At 31.2% G+C, this 19,655-nt stretch overlaps 2 protein-coding genes across 2 annotated transcripts; both read left to right on the plus strand.

The window, feature by feature from the left end:
* On the plus strand, positions 8,837-10,352 carry LOC105169985. Its single transcript, XM_011090549.2, has one exon. It carries the CDS (start codon positions 9,159-9,161, stop codon positions 10,059-10,061), a length of 903 nt encoding a protein of 300 aa, XP_011088851.1. The 5' UTR covers positions 8,837-9,158; the 3' UTR covers positions 10,062-10,352.
* Positions 18,877-19,629, plus strand: LOC105170225 (dehydration-responsive element-binding protein 1D-like). Its single transcript, XM_011090897.2, has one exon. The coding sequence runs from the start codon at positions 18,916-18,918 to the stop codon at positions 19,564-19,566; it is 651 nt and encodes a 216-aa protein (XP_011089199.1). The 5' UTR covers positions 18,877-18,915; the 3' UTR covers positions 19,567-19,629.

Here is a 19,655-nt window from a genome sequence, read left to right on the forward strand (position 1 = left end):
TCTGCAATTGTCTTCTCTGAAGGGCCTGCAATTAACACATCATCCACGTATACAAGAAGACAATAAAAGCCAGTTAATGAGTCCTTTGTAAACAAGCAATAATCATGTTTGGACTGAACAAAGCCATAGCTTTCAAGCTTTGAAGTAAACTCTTGATTCCATTGTCGAGATGCCTGTTTAAGGCCATATAAAGATCTCTTTAACCTGCAAACATGTCCCTTTGGGACCTCATACCCCTCTGGAGGCTGCATATAAATTTCCTCATCAAGATATCCATGTAAAAACGCATTATTTATATCAACTTGATGTAAATGCCAATTCAGTTTTGCAGAGATAGCAATTATAGCTCTAACAGTGACAATTTTGGCTACAGGAGAGAAGCTATCTAAGTAATCTATTCCCTCAATTTGATTATATCCTTTTGCTACTAATCTAGCTTTGTATCTATCTATAGTTCCATCAGGATTAAGCTTTATTTTGAATATCCACTTACACCCTATTGCCTTCTTATTTGGTGGCAATTTGGTAATGTCCCAAGTGTGATTATCTTCTAGTGCTTTTATTTCATTTTCCATGGCATCAATCCACATTTTATCCTTAACAGCTTGTATATAACTCTTAGGTTCATGATGAGACATATGAGCAGTGAATAAGCAATCATGCATATGAGGCAGAAAAGAGACACTACTAATGTCTGATTCATTTTCTGTATTGTTACATATGAAGTCATTATACCTTGTTGGTTTGGTGATAACTCTAGAAGATCTCCTTAAGGTAAGATTTTCCATATTTTGATTATTTTCATTGTTTTCTTCATGTACAACATCTATGTTTTGTGTATCAGTATTGAATTCCTGCATTTCTGTGTTTTGTTCATATTCATCTGGTTGAGCTGGCTCTAATTCATTCATAATTTGAGGCAGAGAGCAAGATACAGGGTCTATTTGTTCTTCTTGATAAGGGAACACATTTTCTTGGAATCTGACATCTCTAGAAACTAGTGTAATCCTTTTATCTAAGTCATACACTTTATACCCCTTTTGGTTCATGGCATATCCTAAAAAAACACATTTCATTGCTCTTGGTTCAAATTTAGTTTTATTAGGCAAGTTGTTTGTAGCAAAGCAAAGACATCCAAAAGTTTTAAAATGGGAATAGTCAACAGGTTTATTATAAAGAATTTCATAAGGGGTTTTCCACTTTAAAATGGGTGTAGGTAATCTATTAATAATGTAGGTGGCTGTAAGGATAGCATCGGTCCAAAACATCTTAGGAAGTTTAGATTGGAACATTAGGGACCTTGCCACCTCTAAGAGGTGTTTGTGTTTTCTTTCCACAACTCCATTTTGTTGTGGTGTATATGTGCAAGTGGTTTGATGAATAATACCTTCTCTTTTGTAGAAGTCTACAATTTGTTGTCCTAGAAATTCACTACCATTGTCTGTCCTAACAATCTTAATTCTTTTGTCAAATTGAGTAAGAATCATTTTATGAAAGTCAATCAATAGACTAGTGGTTTCTGATTTTTGTTTCATTAAAAACACCCATGTACACCTGCTATGATCATCGACAATGGTCATCATATAATTGCATCTAGAAATGGAATACTCATTATAAGGTCCCCATAGGTCTATGTGCATTAGATCAAAACAAAAATCAGATGTTGAGACACTTAAAGGAAATGAAAGCCTCTGCTGTTTTGCAAGAGGACAAGTTTCACAGATGTTTTCTTGAACTTTACTCTCTTTAACTAGCCTTGTGTGTATCATTACATTTTGAGAGGCATGTCCTAATCTTCTATGCCAAATTTCTGAAGGAATAGAGAGTGCACTAAGTCCTAATTCTCTGCAGGATTCCATGATGTTCTTTATGTGTTTCTGGTCAAAGTGTTGATCCTTGATGATGTACAATTTCCCTATTTGGCACCCTATTGCAAGCACTTCATTAGTCATGTGGTCCTGCACAATACAATGTGATTGAATGAATTCAAATCTAATAGAAGTATTATTGCAAATTTTACTGACTGAAAGTAAATTAAACTTCAGACCAGGGACATATAACACATCCTTTAACTGAATCCTGCCACCTAAGTTTAAGTCTCCTGAATTGACTATTTTGCATTTGCTGTTATCAGCAAGATGGATGTAACTGTTAGGAATATTAGTGTTAATTTTATCAAATAAAGCATTATTATTACACATATGAGCCGTGGCTCCACTATCAATGATCCAAGAATCATATAACGATGTTTCAGAATTCAAAAGTTCAAAGCACTTACCAGAAAATTCAAGGTTACCTTCTCTCATCAATGTTGAAGATTGTGGTTTCAAGTCCCCAAGAAACTTATGTAATTCTGTACGTAGAATTTCAGATATTGCCTTACCATCAGGAGGGTTGTTACAGCTTTGTGCAGGATCAATAACAGCAGCAGTTCTGTTTGCTGTAAATCCACCTTTTTTTCTTTGTTCCATCAGTGATTTGTACCACTCCGGATATCCGTAAATTTCGAAGCACACTTCTTTCAAGTGCCCCGTCTTCCCACACTCTTTACATACTTGCGTTCTTTTATCCACAAGGTTTCTTTTCTTACCAAGAAACCTCTGATTTTCATTTCTTTTGAAGACTGGCATTGCCATTTGCTGAGAATTGTGTGACTGTCCCAAGGTGACTTCCCTTTGCTTTTCCACTCTCAAAACCATTGAGTATGCTCTACTCACATTAGGCAATGGATCCATCATGAGGATTTGATTCCTCACATGGTCATAATTTTCATTCAACCCCATCAAGAATTGAATCAATTGATCAGCTACCTTTATGTCTGCAGATTCCTTTGCCGCGCCACATGTGCATTGTGCAATTGGTGTGATGCAAGCGAGCTCATCCCATAGTCTTTTCAATTTTGAAAAATATGTAGAGACTGACATTGATCCCTGCAAAGTGGATGACAAATCTCTCTTGAGTTGGTAGATCATAGGCCCGTTAGTTTGTCCAAATCGGCTCTCAAGTTCCAACCACAATTCTCTGGAGGTGTTGGTGTATAGGAAGCTTTCCACTATGTCCTTTGAAATTGAGTTCAGTATCCAGGATGTGACCATATAATCAGTCCTAATCCACTGCTCTATCTCCTTGCTTCCTTCTGCAGGTTTAACTCCTTCTCCATTGATGAAATTTAGCTTCATCTTTGCTCCTAGGGCGATCTTGATTGATCTGCTCCAAGAGAAGAAATTGGAACCATCCAGCAGTGTTGATACCAGGCTCAGTCCTGGATTGTCATTCGATTGTAATTTCAAATTTTCTTGATCTTCAGCCATTTCTGTGTTTGAGGGTTTCTTGAATTCTTGAAAACAAAACAAAAAAAAAGGGGGGGCTCAAATATGGTTAAAAGGAGAATAGGAAATCAGAGACCATCAAAGATGGCTCTGATACCATGTAAAAATGGTGAGCACGAACAATTCAAGAAGTGTAACTTCCATGAGAAACAGATTTGAAGCAGAAGACTAGAATCAAGAAGACAAATTTTCAGTTTATTTTCTCTTATTTGAAAATTAGATACAACAGATGTATATATAACTATCTTAACCAGAAAACTCACTCTCCCGCTCTCTAAGTCGCTATCCTAACTGAAGAATCGTTTTCACGCCTTCAAATCTCATAAGAATGAATACAATGAAAGCAACTCATAAAAGCGTGATTTCGCAGTACCCTATAATGCGTTTTCTTCTACGAAGTAAAGCACGTTTCCAATTGTTCCTTTCTTCTTTCTTCTGCAAGTTCTGAACTGCACGCTGCAACTTCATAAACTATTCTGAAGCTATTGTTTACAATTATATTATAATGTTTTTATGATGAGACACTAAGAAAAGATATATATATATATATATAGAGTTAGCGGGTCTTATGTTTCGTGTCCTACCACCAACTCGCAGTTTGCATGCCTTAAGAATGCTTTGCCCACAAGAATTACTCATAATTAAAAAAATGAAAATATCAATCTTTAAATATTTTAAATTGCTAACCGGTGGGCTGTCTTAATTAATCGTAATCTCTTAATTTGGTACAATAAGTAATGATATAATATAGCTCAACTGCCTCCTTCTCAACTTTGAAAGTCTTAATTAATTATATATAACTTCCCTTGATAATATACTCTCTCTCTCTCTCTCTCTCTCTCTCTCTCTCTCTTCTTTATGTATATAATATTTGTTAATATCTAATTAATTAATTGGTCTATGGATCCCGTTATCTTCTTGTTGTTGTTCTCACGTTTTTTACTAAAAATTGTTCTCGATCGATTATGGCTTTTTGAGACCTTGTCTGAATTCAGTTATGATTTGATATCTTCAATTTACAATATGCATTATTTATAGTAACATTTTTATATAAAACTGTCCCTACAAACTGTATAGTACATGTACACTATTAGTTACTAACAAACAAATAATACTAGTACAATAATTATTTATTGTTATTAGATCGTTACTATACATGTGTCACTAATTATTTTTGACATCTTGTAACTTTCACAACTTTTTTGGCCACTAATTCTAGCTGAATACTGGTGATAATTTTTACAAAATAATAGTGACTGTTAAAAACTATGAATTTTACAGAAAAATGCAAGCAACCCCTTGTGATATTGCGAGTGAGCAAATTACTCCCTATGTTTTTTAAAATGAAGTACTTTACCTCCTTAGACAATGAGGTAAATTGTTTCATTCTAAAATGTATTTTTTTTTTTCATATAAGGATAATTTGCTAATTTATAATATCACAAAGAGGTAAACTGCTATTCACCCATGAATCTTATTATAACAAAATAAAAACTCGTGTGACTTAATATATCTAATTAGTGAGAGTTTTAATTTTTTTTCCTTCTTCTAGTGTGAAGTCAATTTAAGGGAATTAATAGAGAATTTGTATTAATATTTGATTTAAACCAGTTACATCAAGATAGAAACAAACTTAATTTGCTGTTTCATTCGAGAATTGAGAATATAATATTTTAATAATTACAATAATATAGAGGGGTACTGAAACACACATCAGAGTGCATCTGCCATTAATCTAATTGATATGTTTGATTAAAAAGAACAACTTTAATGCATACTTGAATCCTATTTATTGTCTCAATTAATTATGCCATTTTAATTTTTCTTCTCTCGTTTTATTTAATTTTATGCTTATATATTAAATTGGCTCCTTCATTTAAGAGGCAATAAACATAAATGCCCATAAAGGCTTATCATTGGTTTAGTTGAATTATTTATATTTATAAGAAAATTTTGATTAAAGAATATAAATATAAAATGTTAGACATGAGAGAAAAAATAAAATACATGAGAAAACATTTGAAAGAAAGAATGAAAAAACTATCAAAAGGTAGTTATATAGATCGAGACACTAATTCGTCCATTTTCAGTATAGATACTTACTTATTTATCTTAACTGGTTCCCGTTGTTCTTTAATCATCAATTGTTACTTTATCCCGTGTTCTTAGTTTGTACTTATATACATTATCAGCTATCAATCGCATATGAAATGTCATCATGTGTTGATCTATCGACACGTTTTATGTGAGTGTAAATTCACATAAACGATACTCAATTTTTCATATTCTTAGATCAATTATCCCACTTTTAATTATAAGTCGGATTTTCGCCACCATAATTTATTCCCCGTATTTTCACTTTATGTTTACTTGTTCCATTTTTAATCAGGCGTTAATTGCTATTTCTTTTAAACATATATTAATTTTATCTATGAGTACAAGTATTATGTGCTCCGATGATTCATTCTTCAATAAGTAAAGGCACCAACAAGTAGTTGCAAAGGCAAAAACATCGCCCGACAAATTCGTTGGACGTTCTCGTCAAGTCATTATGGTTTGAGAAAACATGAGCAAACATTAGTATGAATATGCCGAAAACATCAATTCTGCTAACATTCATTTCTTTATTGCCATCCAAAATAATTAATAATCCATCAATTGGTCCGAATCTCGTATAATTTCGTTAAGGATCGATTTTAATATAATGGGTCATTTGTTCATGATTATTGAATTACAAAATAATATTGATAATAACCATTGGCCTTCGTATAATTTAAGAATCAATGGTATTGATTGGTCCATTTTTTAGGATTACGCTTCGTGTGTATATATATATATATATAAACATGTGTATTAAAAGAGAAGAGAATTGGAGTAGTGTTTTGTTGTCATTTATGCAATGAAAATATAAGTTTGTTTAGGACATTAATAAGGGGAAGATGGATGTGATGAGTGATGGGTAGGGGGCCTCCGCTTCTCTGCCCACCACTGTTCATTATAAACACAATCGATCATACATTTTTAATCTCTCTATTTGTCGTTGAATTCTTATAGATTAAATTCCCCCATAATTACCCAATATTATCTTTTTGGGTGTTGGGGGGTTAATAAAAGAAAGAATAATGTATCAGATGATAAAAATAGTTGCACAATAAGGGGAGGTCTTGATGATATTATATCGTACAAAAAAAAATCTATTTTTCATAATCTTTCTGCACAACTAGAGGTATGGAAGATATAAATGGGCACAATAGATATTTAAACGAATGAATGTGTCAATTTTATAATATAAGAAAAATGTTTTTGAATAAACTAATATAGAAATAAAACATATCCGTACAACCAAAACTTGAGACATTAATCATAAATACCTCATTATATTGATTTTGTGATAATAAGGTAGATGTCTTTTCTTGGAGTTGGGGGGATTGGGACTTGAAAGGAGGGGTACCCCCCTCTTGTGTGGAGGCTGGAAAGTGAAAGGACATCTAATTGAGATGAAAATTAATTTGTCAATTACTATTTAATGTTCTTTTCTTCCAAAGAACCAACTACAACCAAATTTTATTTATTATACATCTCAATCAAATATTTAAAGTTTAGCTCTTAAATCGACATCATTTCAATAATAATAATAATAATAATTTTGGAATTTATTAAATTTAATAGGATATTTTGTTGTACAAACCAAGTGTGAAATGATCAAACGACACAAATTATCATATTAATTTTCAGTGATAGTCGATTGTGTTGACATGACATAATCTACATTATTTTGTGTTGTTACATCCGACCTATGTTAGAATTCTATTTTTTTTCTTTACTTACGAATTGGAGACAAAAATATCAAATAGTGTAGATCATGCTACATAAATAATGGGACCTATATCGATGGTGCTGATGATATATTATGTACATTGTCTGCATTTTCACATTATGTTATGACTTTCATGATTATAAAAAATATGAGGGATCTGTTCCTTTTGATAGAATTTTCCTTATATGAATCAAGTATGAAAAATTATCATAAAATATAAATTTTATCATACTAGCAATGTACTGTATATGACTTACATTCTGCTAATGTGGTAATATACGTATATTTGGCTTTGCACACATAATTTTAAAAAAAAACTTAATTAATGAACTTTATTGTATGAATAATTTTAGAAAAATATATCACATTAATATTAAATGTATATTTGAGTAGGAAGTAGGAAGAATAGGATAAGGGAGATGGGGAAGAAAGAAAGTAGGGTTGTGTTAAAAGAGAAGAGGGGGAGTACTTACTTGTTTCACATTATTCCTCTGCCTTTAATCATAGGTGTGAAGTTGGTGGTTCAGTAGGCTGGTTTTTAATTTCTGGGGGGCCTAACACTCACTATCATCCCTCATCTCAACTCAATCCCCTTATCACTACCCATCCCCTTATCCACTTTATTTAGGATTAAATTATATTCAATATTTCTTAAAATTAATTTTAAATATATAAATATTTAGTATTTTTTTTAATAAAATTACAGGTATAGTTTAATTCTTTGGGGATGTTAGTATAGTATTATATAAATTTTTACTACGGAGGTATATTTATAATTACAATTACAATATCGAAAAGTGTAATTGTAATTTCACAAAAACATAAAAAATATTTATGTATTTAGACCTAACCTCAAAATGGGGTTAATATAATTTACCGTTTTCTTTAGTTTAGACAAACATTTGTCCGGTACATACATAGTACTTTTTGATCTTTTTCAACAAGCTATTGATTTTTGAGCTACTTCAAACAAGGGTTATTTTCATGAATCAAGATTTTAAAAGTATTACATTCACTTATGTAAACAGTAACATCATAAAGGAGTACAGTTTAGGGAGAGGAGTAAATTATTCTACATTGTGTTGACATGTTAGGATTCACATGCTATTTGATATTTTCAAGTACTAGAAGAAAATGACTAATTACCATAATTTTAATAGTTGAGGATTACAAATTATGGTAAATATTTTTTATTGATCACAATTAAATAAAAATCGATGTAAAAAATATAGATTTACCACAAGAAAAAAGTTATTAGTCGTGGCAAAACCATGGAAAAATATTTGTCATGACAAATGTTTTAGCTAACTTTGTAGATACCACGACCAATAAATGTTATATAGTCATGGTCAAAGACTATTTGCTACTGTTATTTTATTTTTAACCATGACAATCAGTCCTGATTAATTATTACATTTTTCATAGTGACGCTTGATCTGTACATATAAATATTAATTGAACAAAAGGTTTATGTTAAAGTGAATAAAATTGGAATTGTTTTTAAGAGAAAATATAAAATTGGGAATTTAATTTGTATAGGTAAAAGGGCTTAAATGAAGAGAATGGAAGTTGATGGGTTGCATAATGGAGGAGTAGCTTAAAATAATTATAGTCAACCATTGATCCCTAGATAACTGAAACTTAAGACATATAAAAAGAAGAAGAAAGAATTGGGCATTGTCGTCACATTGCTGCATTCATTAATCCTCTCTCCATCTTTCTTATATTTATATATCATTTAGTTTTTTTAAATATTGCAATATCTCAGACTCAGATGAACTGTCAAGAAATAAAGAAAGTTTCTGTCTGAAATTTCTATTCCTTCCACTCAAATTTTTAAGGGGAGAGAGAGAGATAACAGTACAAGAATCGTATTTAATACACGTACATGGGCCTGTCAGGGAACTGGATTTCCATTCCCTTCCCTCTCGTTTTTCTTCTTCTCTGAATTTTTCCTTAATTTCAGTTAAATCCTCTCTCTCGCACGAACACACACAGAAACACGCACTAAAATGAGAGATTTTGCTTCTTGTTTCAGTGAATATGCAGTACAGGTCTCTGATACCTCGTGTTCCAGTTATTCAAGCAGCAATTCCTGCATTTCTCCAGGCCTGATCCCCTCAACTCAAAACGCTGTTTCCTGCTTGTACAGAACAATCCTCTCCTCCCAGAAGCAGATTCTAATCACGCTCACATGGTGCAAGAACAGTCTCTCTCAGGGCCTCAACATAACCTTCGACGAAGATCCATCCACCGCCTTCAAACTCAACACCAATTCCAGGTTATTCAGAAAGCTCAAAGGCAGCAAATCGATCGAGTTCCGCAACTTCAACATCGAAATCTTCTGGGACCTCTCCGGGGCCCGGTACGAATCCGGGCCTGAGCCCTCCGACGGCTACTACGTCTTCATCACTGTAGATTCAGAACTCGGCCCGATTCTTGGGGACCTGGCCCAGGAAGCCTCCCTGAAGAAGCTGAAATCCGGGGCCCGAACGGCTAAATTCTCGCTGATTTCTCGCCAAGAACACTTCTCCGGCAACGCCCTTTATTCAACCAGGGCTCAGTTCTCCGACAACGGCGGGGCTCACGACATTCTGATTCGCTGCGCTGGAGACAACGAAGGGGTGAAGTATCCGGTGCTGTCGGTTTGCATAGACAAGAAGACGGTGATTCGTGTGAAGCGGCTGCAGTGGAACTTCAGGGGGAATCAGACGATTTTCCTGGACGGTTTGCTCGTTGATCTAATGTGGGACGTCCATGATTGGTTCTACAATCCGGGCCCTGGATACGCGGTGTTCATGTTCAGGACAAGAAGTGGGATGGACAGCAGGTTGTGGCTGGAAGAGAAGCTGGTCCAGAAAGATCAAGATAAACTTGAGTTCTCACTAATGATCTACGCCTGTAAGAACATATGAATTAGAAATTTTTATTTTTTTCCCTTCTAAATTATTACTTCTGATTTTTTTCAATCTTTTTTGAAAATATTTTTTGGCTGTTTCATTACTCATGAAAAAGGATTAGACTGAAAAACTGACAAGATGTAAAATTCCTTCTTTTTGTTTTTTTTTTTCTGTTCTTGAAGTTTGATAATTAAACTGTTGATTTGGAGAATGTGTTCATCAGTTCCTGTGTTTGAAGGTTGAAATTCCATGAAAACAGTGATTCAATCTTCACTAATTTTCCTAATAATTGATTCTTGCGATTTATATTTTTTTTTCTTTTTTGACAAATCTTGGTTGCTTTAATTTTGGTTTGCACGCATGTGGAAATTTGCAGTTTCTATCAATTGTAATGACACCATAAAAGGTAAAAAGAAGAAAGTGGGGAATCCAAAATCATCATTTGGAATTTTGAAAGATTTGAATGAAGATTTGAGATTTGCCGTTTATTCCTTTTTGGTGCTTTTCTTTTTCACATATTTCAAGAAAGTTTGCTACAAACCTGAAAAAAAGGGAACAATATAAAGTGGAGAATCCAACCGCTGGTAATATTTTGAGTTGTTTCTGGGCAGGTTTTTTGTTCATTTAGGAAAACCAGTTTGAATTTTCCGTATTGGGAATATCAAGAGTGTTTCCTACTGTTTCTGGAGATGGATCCAAGTATTAAAAATTAGTACGTATGTGTTTGATTTTGTGTTAAAAGATGATAAAAAGTTACTATAAATATCAAATCAAGTAATTAAATTTATGTTTGCACCAAACAATAGGTAATAATTTAGGGTTTTATAGGTTTCAAGTGGGCTAAAATCAGATGAATTTCATAATTATCCAAAACTAAAAAAGATAAAACATTCTACGTCTATTTTAGATTGTCCTAAAATCAGCCTAAAATAGAATCAAAAAGTGCCCTCAGAAGTGGAACTTATAAAAAAACTAATAATAACATTACATAATTATTTAAGCAAAGAAATTAAAGTATAATCACAAGAAAGAGGTGAATGAGAATTGTAGCACATATTTGTTGGAAATCAAGAAATATGATGATGAGGCAACCAAAAGGGTTGACAGATCTTATCACATACTCTCTGTTATTATTCCTATCTGCATTGTCTCTGGACCACATTTTCATGGGACCCTTCAACTCTTTTTTGAACTGAAACCAAACCCTCGCAACTGGTGGTTTTGAGTACATAAAATACATGTAGCCCGTGAATTTCTGCAGAGAAATTTTTGGTGGGGTTCGAGATTTTGAATTTTAAAATGACTGTATATCATCAATATTTAATTGAGTTGACATCAACTTTCTCTATTAAAAGAGAATTCTTGAGTTCAAAACTAAGTTCTCTACCCCAACTTCGTTGTAGTAGGGAAAAATAATCGACTGCATCCTTTAATGTATGGGTTGTTTGTTAAGTCAATATTTCCTAAGGTTAGACCTAATTATTCAAACACAGATGCATTTTCTGAGGGAGTTAGTATAATGTACCTTAAGGGGTATTTGTGTAAAATTTTATAACTGAATAGAAAGTGTACTTGTAATTTCAATTACAATCTCAATATGTGTACTATAATTTTATAAATGATAAAAAGTATTTGTATAATTTAATTTAAATTTAAGGAGTCGTAATATAATAAAATTTGAAATAAAAAATTGAACCGCGGGCGTGGGCGTGGATGTGGACGTGCCCATTTGCAAGAATCCTTTAGTTTTCTTAAATATCAACTTGGTTGTGTAAGTGGGACAGAATTAACTCTGACAAAATTGGGTGAAGAAGAGGAATTCATTGCTGCATTCGACATAACTCCAACCTTTGGATCTTTATTGGTAATGGTAATGGTAGGCCTTCTTCATTCTTCCCATCTAAATCTAATGTTACCTCAGCTCCTCTCTTTCAATCTTTCGTCAGTTTCATTACAACGCTTTGCCTTCGGACAAGAATTCAAGACCGTCCACTCATCTTTATGGACATAATACAAATATTAATGCAAATGGAGTGTGAAACCCATCACTCCAATTGATGTTCGTGTTCCAAGCCTTTGGCAACTAGGATTTATTATTATTCCAAACTTTTTCATAGTTTAAAATATATATTTTTTTCTAACATAAATCAGCTTCTCAGAAAACAAAAAAAACAAATGCATCGTGTCATGTCAGCACAATATTAATATCAATGCTGACATAATATGATCCAGGAAAAATTAATTTTTTTAAGAATTATGTTTGGCTTGACCGAACTAATTACATAATAAGTGTATTTCATTTATTATAATAATTAATTCAAATTGATTAATAGTCTCTAGCAATTATTATTATTACACAAATGTTAAATTTTAAGGTTACAAGATGTAATTAATGAGACATATAACAGCACATGTATATACATATATATTGATGAAAGTTAAAGTCACGTCAACCCACAATAGTGGTGGAAATTAGATAGTACATGTTTAATTAGGGGTAATTAATTAAAATGAAGATGTTGACTTTTGAGTTGTGAGGTAGATGTTGTTAGTGCAAGCACAGAAGAAAAGGATCTTGCCTTCACATTGGAAACATCTCAATCTGTGTTCATATGCTAATGCCATCTACGTACCTACAATTCATTTTTGCACTTATGTCCTAACATTATTACATTACCCATATATATGTTAGGACCACCCACATTTTCATCTATTTTCCTACTCTATACCCCGTTTTCCCTTCCAATCATCTCACTACAAAATAATTGATTATTTCCTATACTATAAAATACTACGATTTAAAAATCATGTTAAATCAACATAATCTATTTGGAGGGGGGAAAGAAATTATGTGAAAATTTAAATTTTGGCCACAGTAATCAACTTTCGCTATAGTTTTAGTACGACCTAAATATTTGTCATAATTATAACTAATATTTTGGTCTCGCTTGTAGAAACAATGACTAATTACCACTGTGTAACATGAAAAAGAAAAAAAAATAAAATCATTGTGCAATATGTTAATTAGTATTCATCATAATTTTAAACTTTTAATCATAATAATTAATTATAATAGAATTCATTTTTTTTTTGAATTGTTATTTCACTATGTATTAATTAAGTAAAACCCAATAAAAAAATATATATGTAAGTAATAATTGAAGAACGCATTACAATATGGTAATGTTTACGTAATAATTTATTTAGGCGTTGTTTTAGTTGGAGCAGTAACCTTTGACTTAAAGGACAGATCTACGGCATTATATTTTTTCTTGAAAGATTGTGAATTAATGAGCAAAGCGTGCAGTACGCACTAAGTTCGCTTGTATGGTCTTTTTGTACTAAAATTCAACCAACTTTAATTTTAATCTCGAGTTTGATTAAATTTAAATTAATTACATAATAAGTACAATATATTTAAATTATATAATTAATTTGATTTTATTAAATTTAATATGAACAAGAATTTTTGGTTATAAAATTGAAATGTTAAATTAGATTGGGGTGCTTGAAACCAACCAGAAAGTAGCACATTAAAGAATCGGCCATCAATTTCTGGGACCTTCTTGTAGTCATGTTGCGGTTGTCCTGGGAATTGTGGAAACTGTAGCTGTCTGAATTCGACGTGAATCCGATTTGTTTCGACTAGATTTTAACATTATAAATCTTACGAAGAAATCACTACGCCTACTACTCTCTTAACAATAAATCAAGAATACCTGAATCAATCAAACATTAATTAAAATCTTTTTCTTCTTTCATTTTTTTTTTTGTTAAACTAATGTTCTCCACTAATTTCAATGCCCATTATTAGTATATAAATAAACATTATTTAAGTTGGGTTCAATATTTTTATTGATTTAGATCTCATTGTCTAATAAATTTTTAACATGTTTTAACTAAGTCTATATACTTATATATTATTATATATTGAATAATTTGGTGTTGTACACATAATTCATTATTTTGAAACTAATCAGTCGAATTTTATATTCAAGCAATTGATCTCTACAATAATTGATTCATTATTTAAATTTAATATTTTCTTTAAAATAAAATTTAATTTATTACTATATTATTCTGTACATTTAAATTCAAATATTGATCTAATACATGAATAATTTGAAATTAATAAACACATTTTAAGAAGACAAATAAAAAAGTAACTGATTTGTGATTGTTGTTGTAATTTTTAAGTCGAATTAATCATATGACGAGTGTGGATTTGTAATTATACTTGCCACAATATTGGTCATCGCAGATGTGGGTCGGGTGGGTTCGATATTGTAGCAGGCCTTGATCCATTCCAAACACATTTTAAAATATGGGCCTTTGATTGCCATCTAGATTTGGGTCGGGTAGGTTAACGATGTAATGGATCCTGATCCATTTCAAATATGGGTCTTTAGTTGTGTCCCCAGCAATCGGCCCGACCCGCATTTTCGGGAAATGTCTGAAGCCGAGTTTAGCCCAATTCCTGAATCATTTATGTCTTCTTTACTTTTCTTTAATATTCTCTAAACATAAAATTATTATAATTTTAAATTATTTTATTAAGTATACATATATATATATATATATGATACTTGATTAAGACAAATTTCTGGAACTATTAATGTATTTAAAAAATATTAATAAGATCAAATACATTTTGTACCCCAAAAATATATTTATTATTGTCGTATCTATCCCCTAAAATATGAAAAATGACAAAAAAAACCTATTATCAAAATAACTTAATATTAACAGGACCAAATATGTTTGATTATGAAACTTCCCCATCATTTTTTTTAATAATGTTGAACTTTTATTTTAAAATTTGTATTTAAAATGTATAATTTTATTATGAATTAAATAATATAAAAATATCTAAAAACTCAACATATGCAATTATATTTTATAAAATAAATTATTTATTTATAAAAAAACATAAATATGTCTGAATCGTTATTAATTCGGGGTCGAAGTCCACTCTAATGGTGAATATGATTGTAAACATACTTTAGAGAGTGAAAAATATATTTATATATATTTATTACATTTATTCTTTTATAAGTATAAAAATATATTTGAGAATGTTCAGTGAGGGGCAAAATTAAAAATTTATGTAATTCTTTTACTAACATCAGCATTTTTCGTCCAAACCCTAACGAAAGTGGATCACGTGTAAATGAGAATTTTTTGAAAATAGTATAAATATAATTTTAAAACTTCTCTTAAAAAAAAATGTAATCTTACTTTTCCAAATGAAGTTTAAGTAGAATTAACCTTCTAAAAAAAATCTTACTTTTAAAATTTCTTACAACCCTCTTAAATTTTGACGTATTAGTTACAAAATTATCATTAAAAATATTTTGTAAGTTTCATGATTTTATTTTATTCAAATATTTTAATTTGTTTTTTAAAAAAATTACGTCTAATATCTTATAAACTCTAAATTATTTTATAATATGTTTGAATTTATAAGTATTTTAAATAAGCTTAAACCAAACACCCCTCTAATTATTCTTACTTTCATTTTTTTTTTTTAATAATTGATACAGATGTGCATGTCGGAGGATTATTGTCAAAGAAGCTTCTAACATACAAAATTTGCACTGAATATTGTATTCGAAAAAGAGATTAATTGAAAAGTCGTATAGTTTGATTACATGAACTGTATAATTTACAAGTGTTGGTAGAGGGAGGATATTAATTTATATAACATTAAATGTCGTTGAGAGTTAAGATGATATTTTCGGTTGTTACGCATTTATAATTATCTGAATAAACATGTGTGTATAAGGTAATTATTATAAAATTCTTAACAATATTTTGTAAATATATATTATTCTAATTAAGTGAAAAAGTATTTACGGGTTTGCGTCATGGAAGGGAGCATTAAATTGAATTAACTTCTTGTTGAATGTTACATCTTAATTATACATAGACCCCTCTAAATTTATATAATTATACTTTCCCCCTTAAAATCACTTTGAAAGGAATTTTGTATTTGACCCTGAATTCCGACTTTTATTAAAGATTTTAAGTGAACTTCTACTTTCCCCCTTAGCGAACATCCCTTAAGTTTTCGTGATCAAAATATTTTTTTTTTTGGCAAAGGTTAATTACATTTAGTCTTTCTTTAAAAATGTAATATTATATATTTTTTAGAAAAAAATTATACCCTTTTAAAAAAATCATTGTTTATACGTGACCACCTTACGCTCGAACTTGAAAGAAAAATGCTAATTTTAGAAAAAAAAATTATATAAAATTTTAAAGTTTATCGCTCATTTAATATTCACATGTAATAATATACTTATAAGGAGAAAAATATGGTGATGTTAACCTTACTCTCTCTCTCTCTATATATGTATATATTATTTATTCCTTTATAAATACAAAAATACATATGAGAAATTTACGATATTGAAAATTTATGTTTTTTTTTTTTACTTAAGTCAACATTTTTCTTCCAAACCCTAACGGAAGATGTGAAGTGTAAACAGAGAATTTTCAGAGGGGATGTAAGTGTAATATTAAAATTATTTTGAAGAAAGTGTAATTTTGCAATTTTAGAGGGGATCTCAGTGTAATTAACCCTTTTGGTAATGCTTTGAAATTTATGAGGCTGTAAAGGTTGTTTCCAATAGTTTTTGTTTGGGATAATTACACTCTCATCTCTTAAGGTTTGATTTAATTACACATAAATCTCCTATGATTTGAAAAATTACATCTAATATCCCTAAAATTTACATTCGTCTAACAAATAAGTTCATTTGTTAGTCAAGATTCACTGAATATGTTAATATTAATAAAAAAAAATGAATGAAAAATTGATATTTACCAATTATTGACTTGTTACTGACTTATTGCAGGTCAAATAAATTTTTCTGGCTAAACTATTCTTATAACAGTGACAATATGCATCCTCACATGCATTAATGTGTGAGGAAGTACAAGGATAATTTGACCATAAAAATATCATTTGGCTTGTTATAAATCAATAATAGATCAATTGGGGGGTAAATATAGCTTTTACTCGATTTTTTTGTTAATATCAGCAAACTTGATGAATATTTTACTAACGGAGGAACTTTTTTATTAGATGGAAACAAACCTCAGAGGTACTAGTATAATTTTTTCAACCATAGGGGATCCACGTATAATTATACCAAACCTCAAAATAGGAACTGTAATTATCCCTTTCTATTTTGATGGTGGGAATAAGTAGATGGTGGTAAGTTTAGTTCTATTGAAAGTGTGAATTGTTTGAAAACAAAAGTAATATACGAATAAAAAACTTAATATGTATAATTTCATCAAAAAGTTGAAAAAATGATTGGGAGAAACTTATAACTTTTGTCTTAAAAAATAAAGTTCAATTTGAACAGTTCAAAAGTATACACGATAAGTCAAATATTACAAAATAAAAGAAGATTATTCTCGATATTATAACTAATTGCCTTTATCTTTAAGTAAATCAATATTTTCTCCTATGATTAAATAATATCGATACAAAAATTTAAATTTTACATCACTATCAATCAATATTTATTACGATTTTACTTATGCACAATATTTTATCTCGTTTACAAAAACAAAAGTTGGTAATTTTTTATTATAATAATAAATAAAATAATAAAATTGTTTAAATTAAACCATTGCAAACACCTCTCATGAGGCCCCGATTGGCACTTATTAAATAAAAAAAAATGCAATTTACTCTCTTATAATATGAGAAATGAATAAATTTTTTTTATAAAAAATAAAATAGTAAATTATTCCATATATTTTGAAAAAAAAAAGTAAATTCCCCTATCTAAACCATTAATATAAAGTAGTTTAAATTATTCTTTAAAAAATAAAGAAATAATTTGCTAAATTTTTTATACAAAAAAATATTTACTCGATTTCATTATCACAAAGTAAATTGCATTTAACCCCTTATTAAATCAGTCTGCAATTGCAAATCGAGAGACACGCCATCTGAAAATGATTGCTTGACGGGATCTTGCTTTATCTATTTGTATTTGCGTGGGTGAAAGCGGAAGTCAAGAACCGAACACGCCCCACAGTCGTCAAAGTCATATTTCCAGTAACAATCTGAACCCTCGTCCGCCCACTTTTCAGTCCCATTCTTCCCACGTGCATTTTCCCCATTTATAAATTACTTCCCACACGTGCTTAATATTTAGGATCCACCCACGTGTTCCTTTGTTCCTAAAATTTGGCATCTCTCATCGTTTCTCACTTCTCGTGTTAGAATTCTTGGAATGAAATACTTATAAATATCCTTTTCTTTTTTAAACAAAATTATTTAAAAATATTTAATCTCAACGAAAAATCGTATTAAACTTATAAGGTAGTATGCTTCTGATTTTCAATTCGACTAGCTAATTGCTAGTATGTCCCGAATTAATTTTGTTTGTGAGATATGATATATTATATTTTAAAAATATTGATCAATTACGAAAAGTAGAATAATACTGATTATAGAATTAATTATATTAGAAAAGTAATTCAGTGTATAGGTTTTTTTTTTGCCATGCTCACATAAGGCTAAGATTCTACAACAATGAGATGTTGGCTGAAATTCCATAAATAGTGGTGTATATTATTTATTAATATTCAAATGTATTGTTAATTTAAAATTATTGATATTGAAATATATTAAATAATATAAAAAATTAAAAAGGCATCTATTAATAGAAAGTTCCCACACTTTTCCCTTTGTCTTCCAAATTATTGATGCATGTCCGCCCACATCCACATATTCATGTGTACATACCTATATACATATATATGTATATATAGACGTGTTCATGCACGAGCATTCAGAGCTTCAAGAAAGCCAAAATTACTGTATTTCATTTTGTTGAGATATATGCATATGGATTTTGGCGACGACGTCGTCCAATCTTCAACTTCATCTTCTTCACAACAACCTGAAAATGTGCTATCTCCCACTACTCCTCCATTCAAGCACAAGAAAAGGGCTGGCCGGAAGATATTCAAGGAGACGCGCCACCCCGTCTACAAAGGAGTACGCCGGAAGAGCGAAGTCCGCGAGCCCAACAAGAAATCAAGAATATGGCTCGGGACATTCCCCGACCCGGAGACGGCAGCCATCGCGCACGACGTGGCGGCACTAGCACTGCGTGGAGAGAACGCGCCTCTCAACTTCCCGGACTCGGCCCGTCTCCTCCCCCGGGCTCCATCGTCCTCCCATCAAGACATTCAACGGGCCGCTCTCGAAGCTGCTATGAGTTCGGGTGGGAAACCATTGCTGGGGACTCATCGGCAGGCTTTTGATCAAACCCGTACTGTTTCTGTTGAAAACGGGACGGAGAGGGCTTCCGAAGGTAATGAATCGGGCCGGGTGGGGTTCGTGGACGAGGAGGCGATGTTTAACATGCCGGTTTTGCTGGATAGCTTGGCGGAGGGATTGCTTCTCACTCCATTAGCTATGTCGGAAGGATTCAGCTGGAGCCGTGATGAAGTTGATGACGATGTTGAGCTCCACCTCTGGGCTTGAACTATGATTTGAATTATTGTTTCACATAAATGACGAGTTACATAAAATTTGTCATAATTATAAGTACACTATCATTAATTAAAAAATTA

The sequence above is a fragment of the Sesamum indicum genome, linkage group LG9 (genome assembly GCF_000512975.1).
Source record: "Sesamum indicum cultivar Zhongzhi No. 13 linkage group LG9, S_indicum_v1.0, whole genome shotgun sequence".
Lineage (NCBI taxonomy): Eukaryota > Viridiplantae > Streptophyta > Magnoliopsida > Lamiales > Pedaliaceae > Sesamum > Sesamum indicum.

Coding starts and splice junctions, on each gene's coding strand:
- LOC105170225 (XM_011090897.2), top strand. CDS start 18,916: ATGCATATGGATTTTGGCGACGACGTCGTCCAATCTTCAACTTCATCT.
- LOC105169985 (XM_011090549.2), top strand. CDS start 9,159: ATGAGAGATTTTGCTTCTTGTTTCAGTGAATATGCAGTACAGGTCTCT.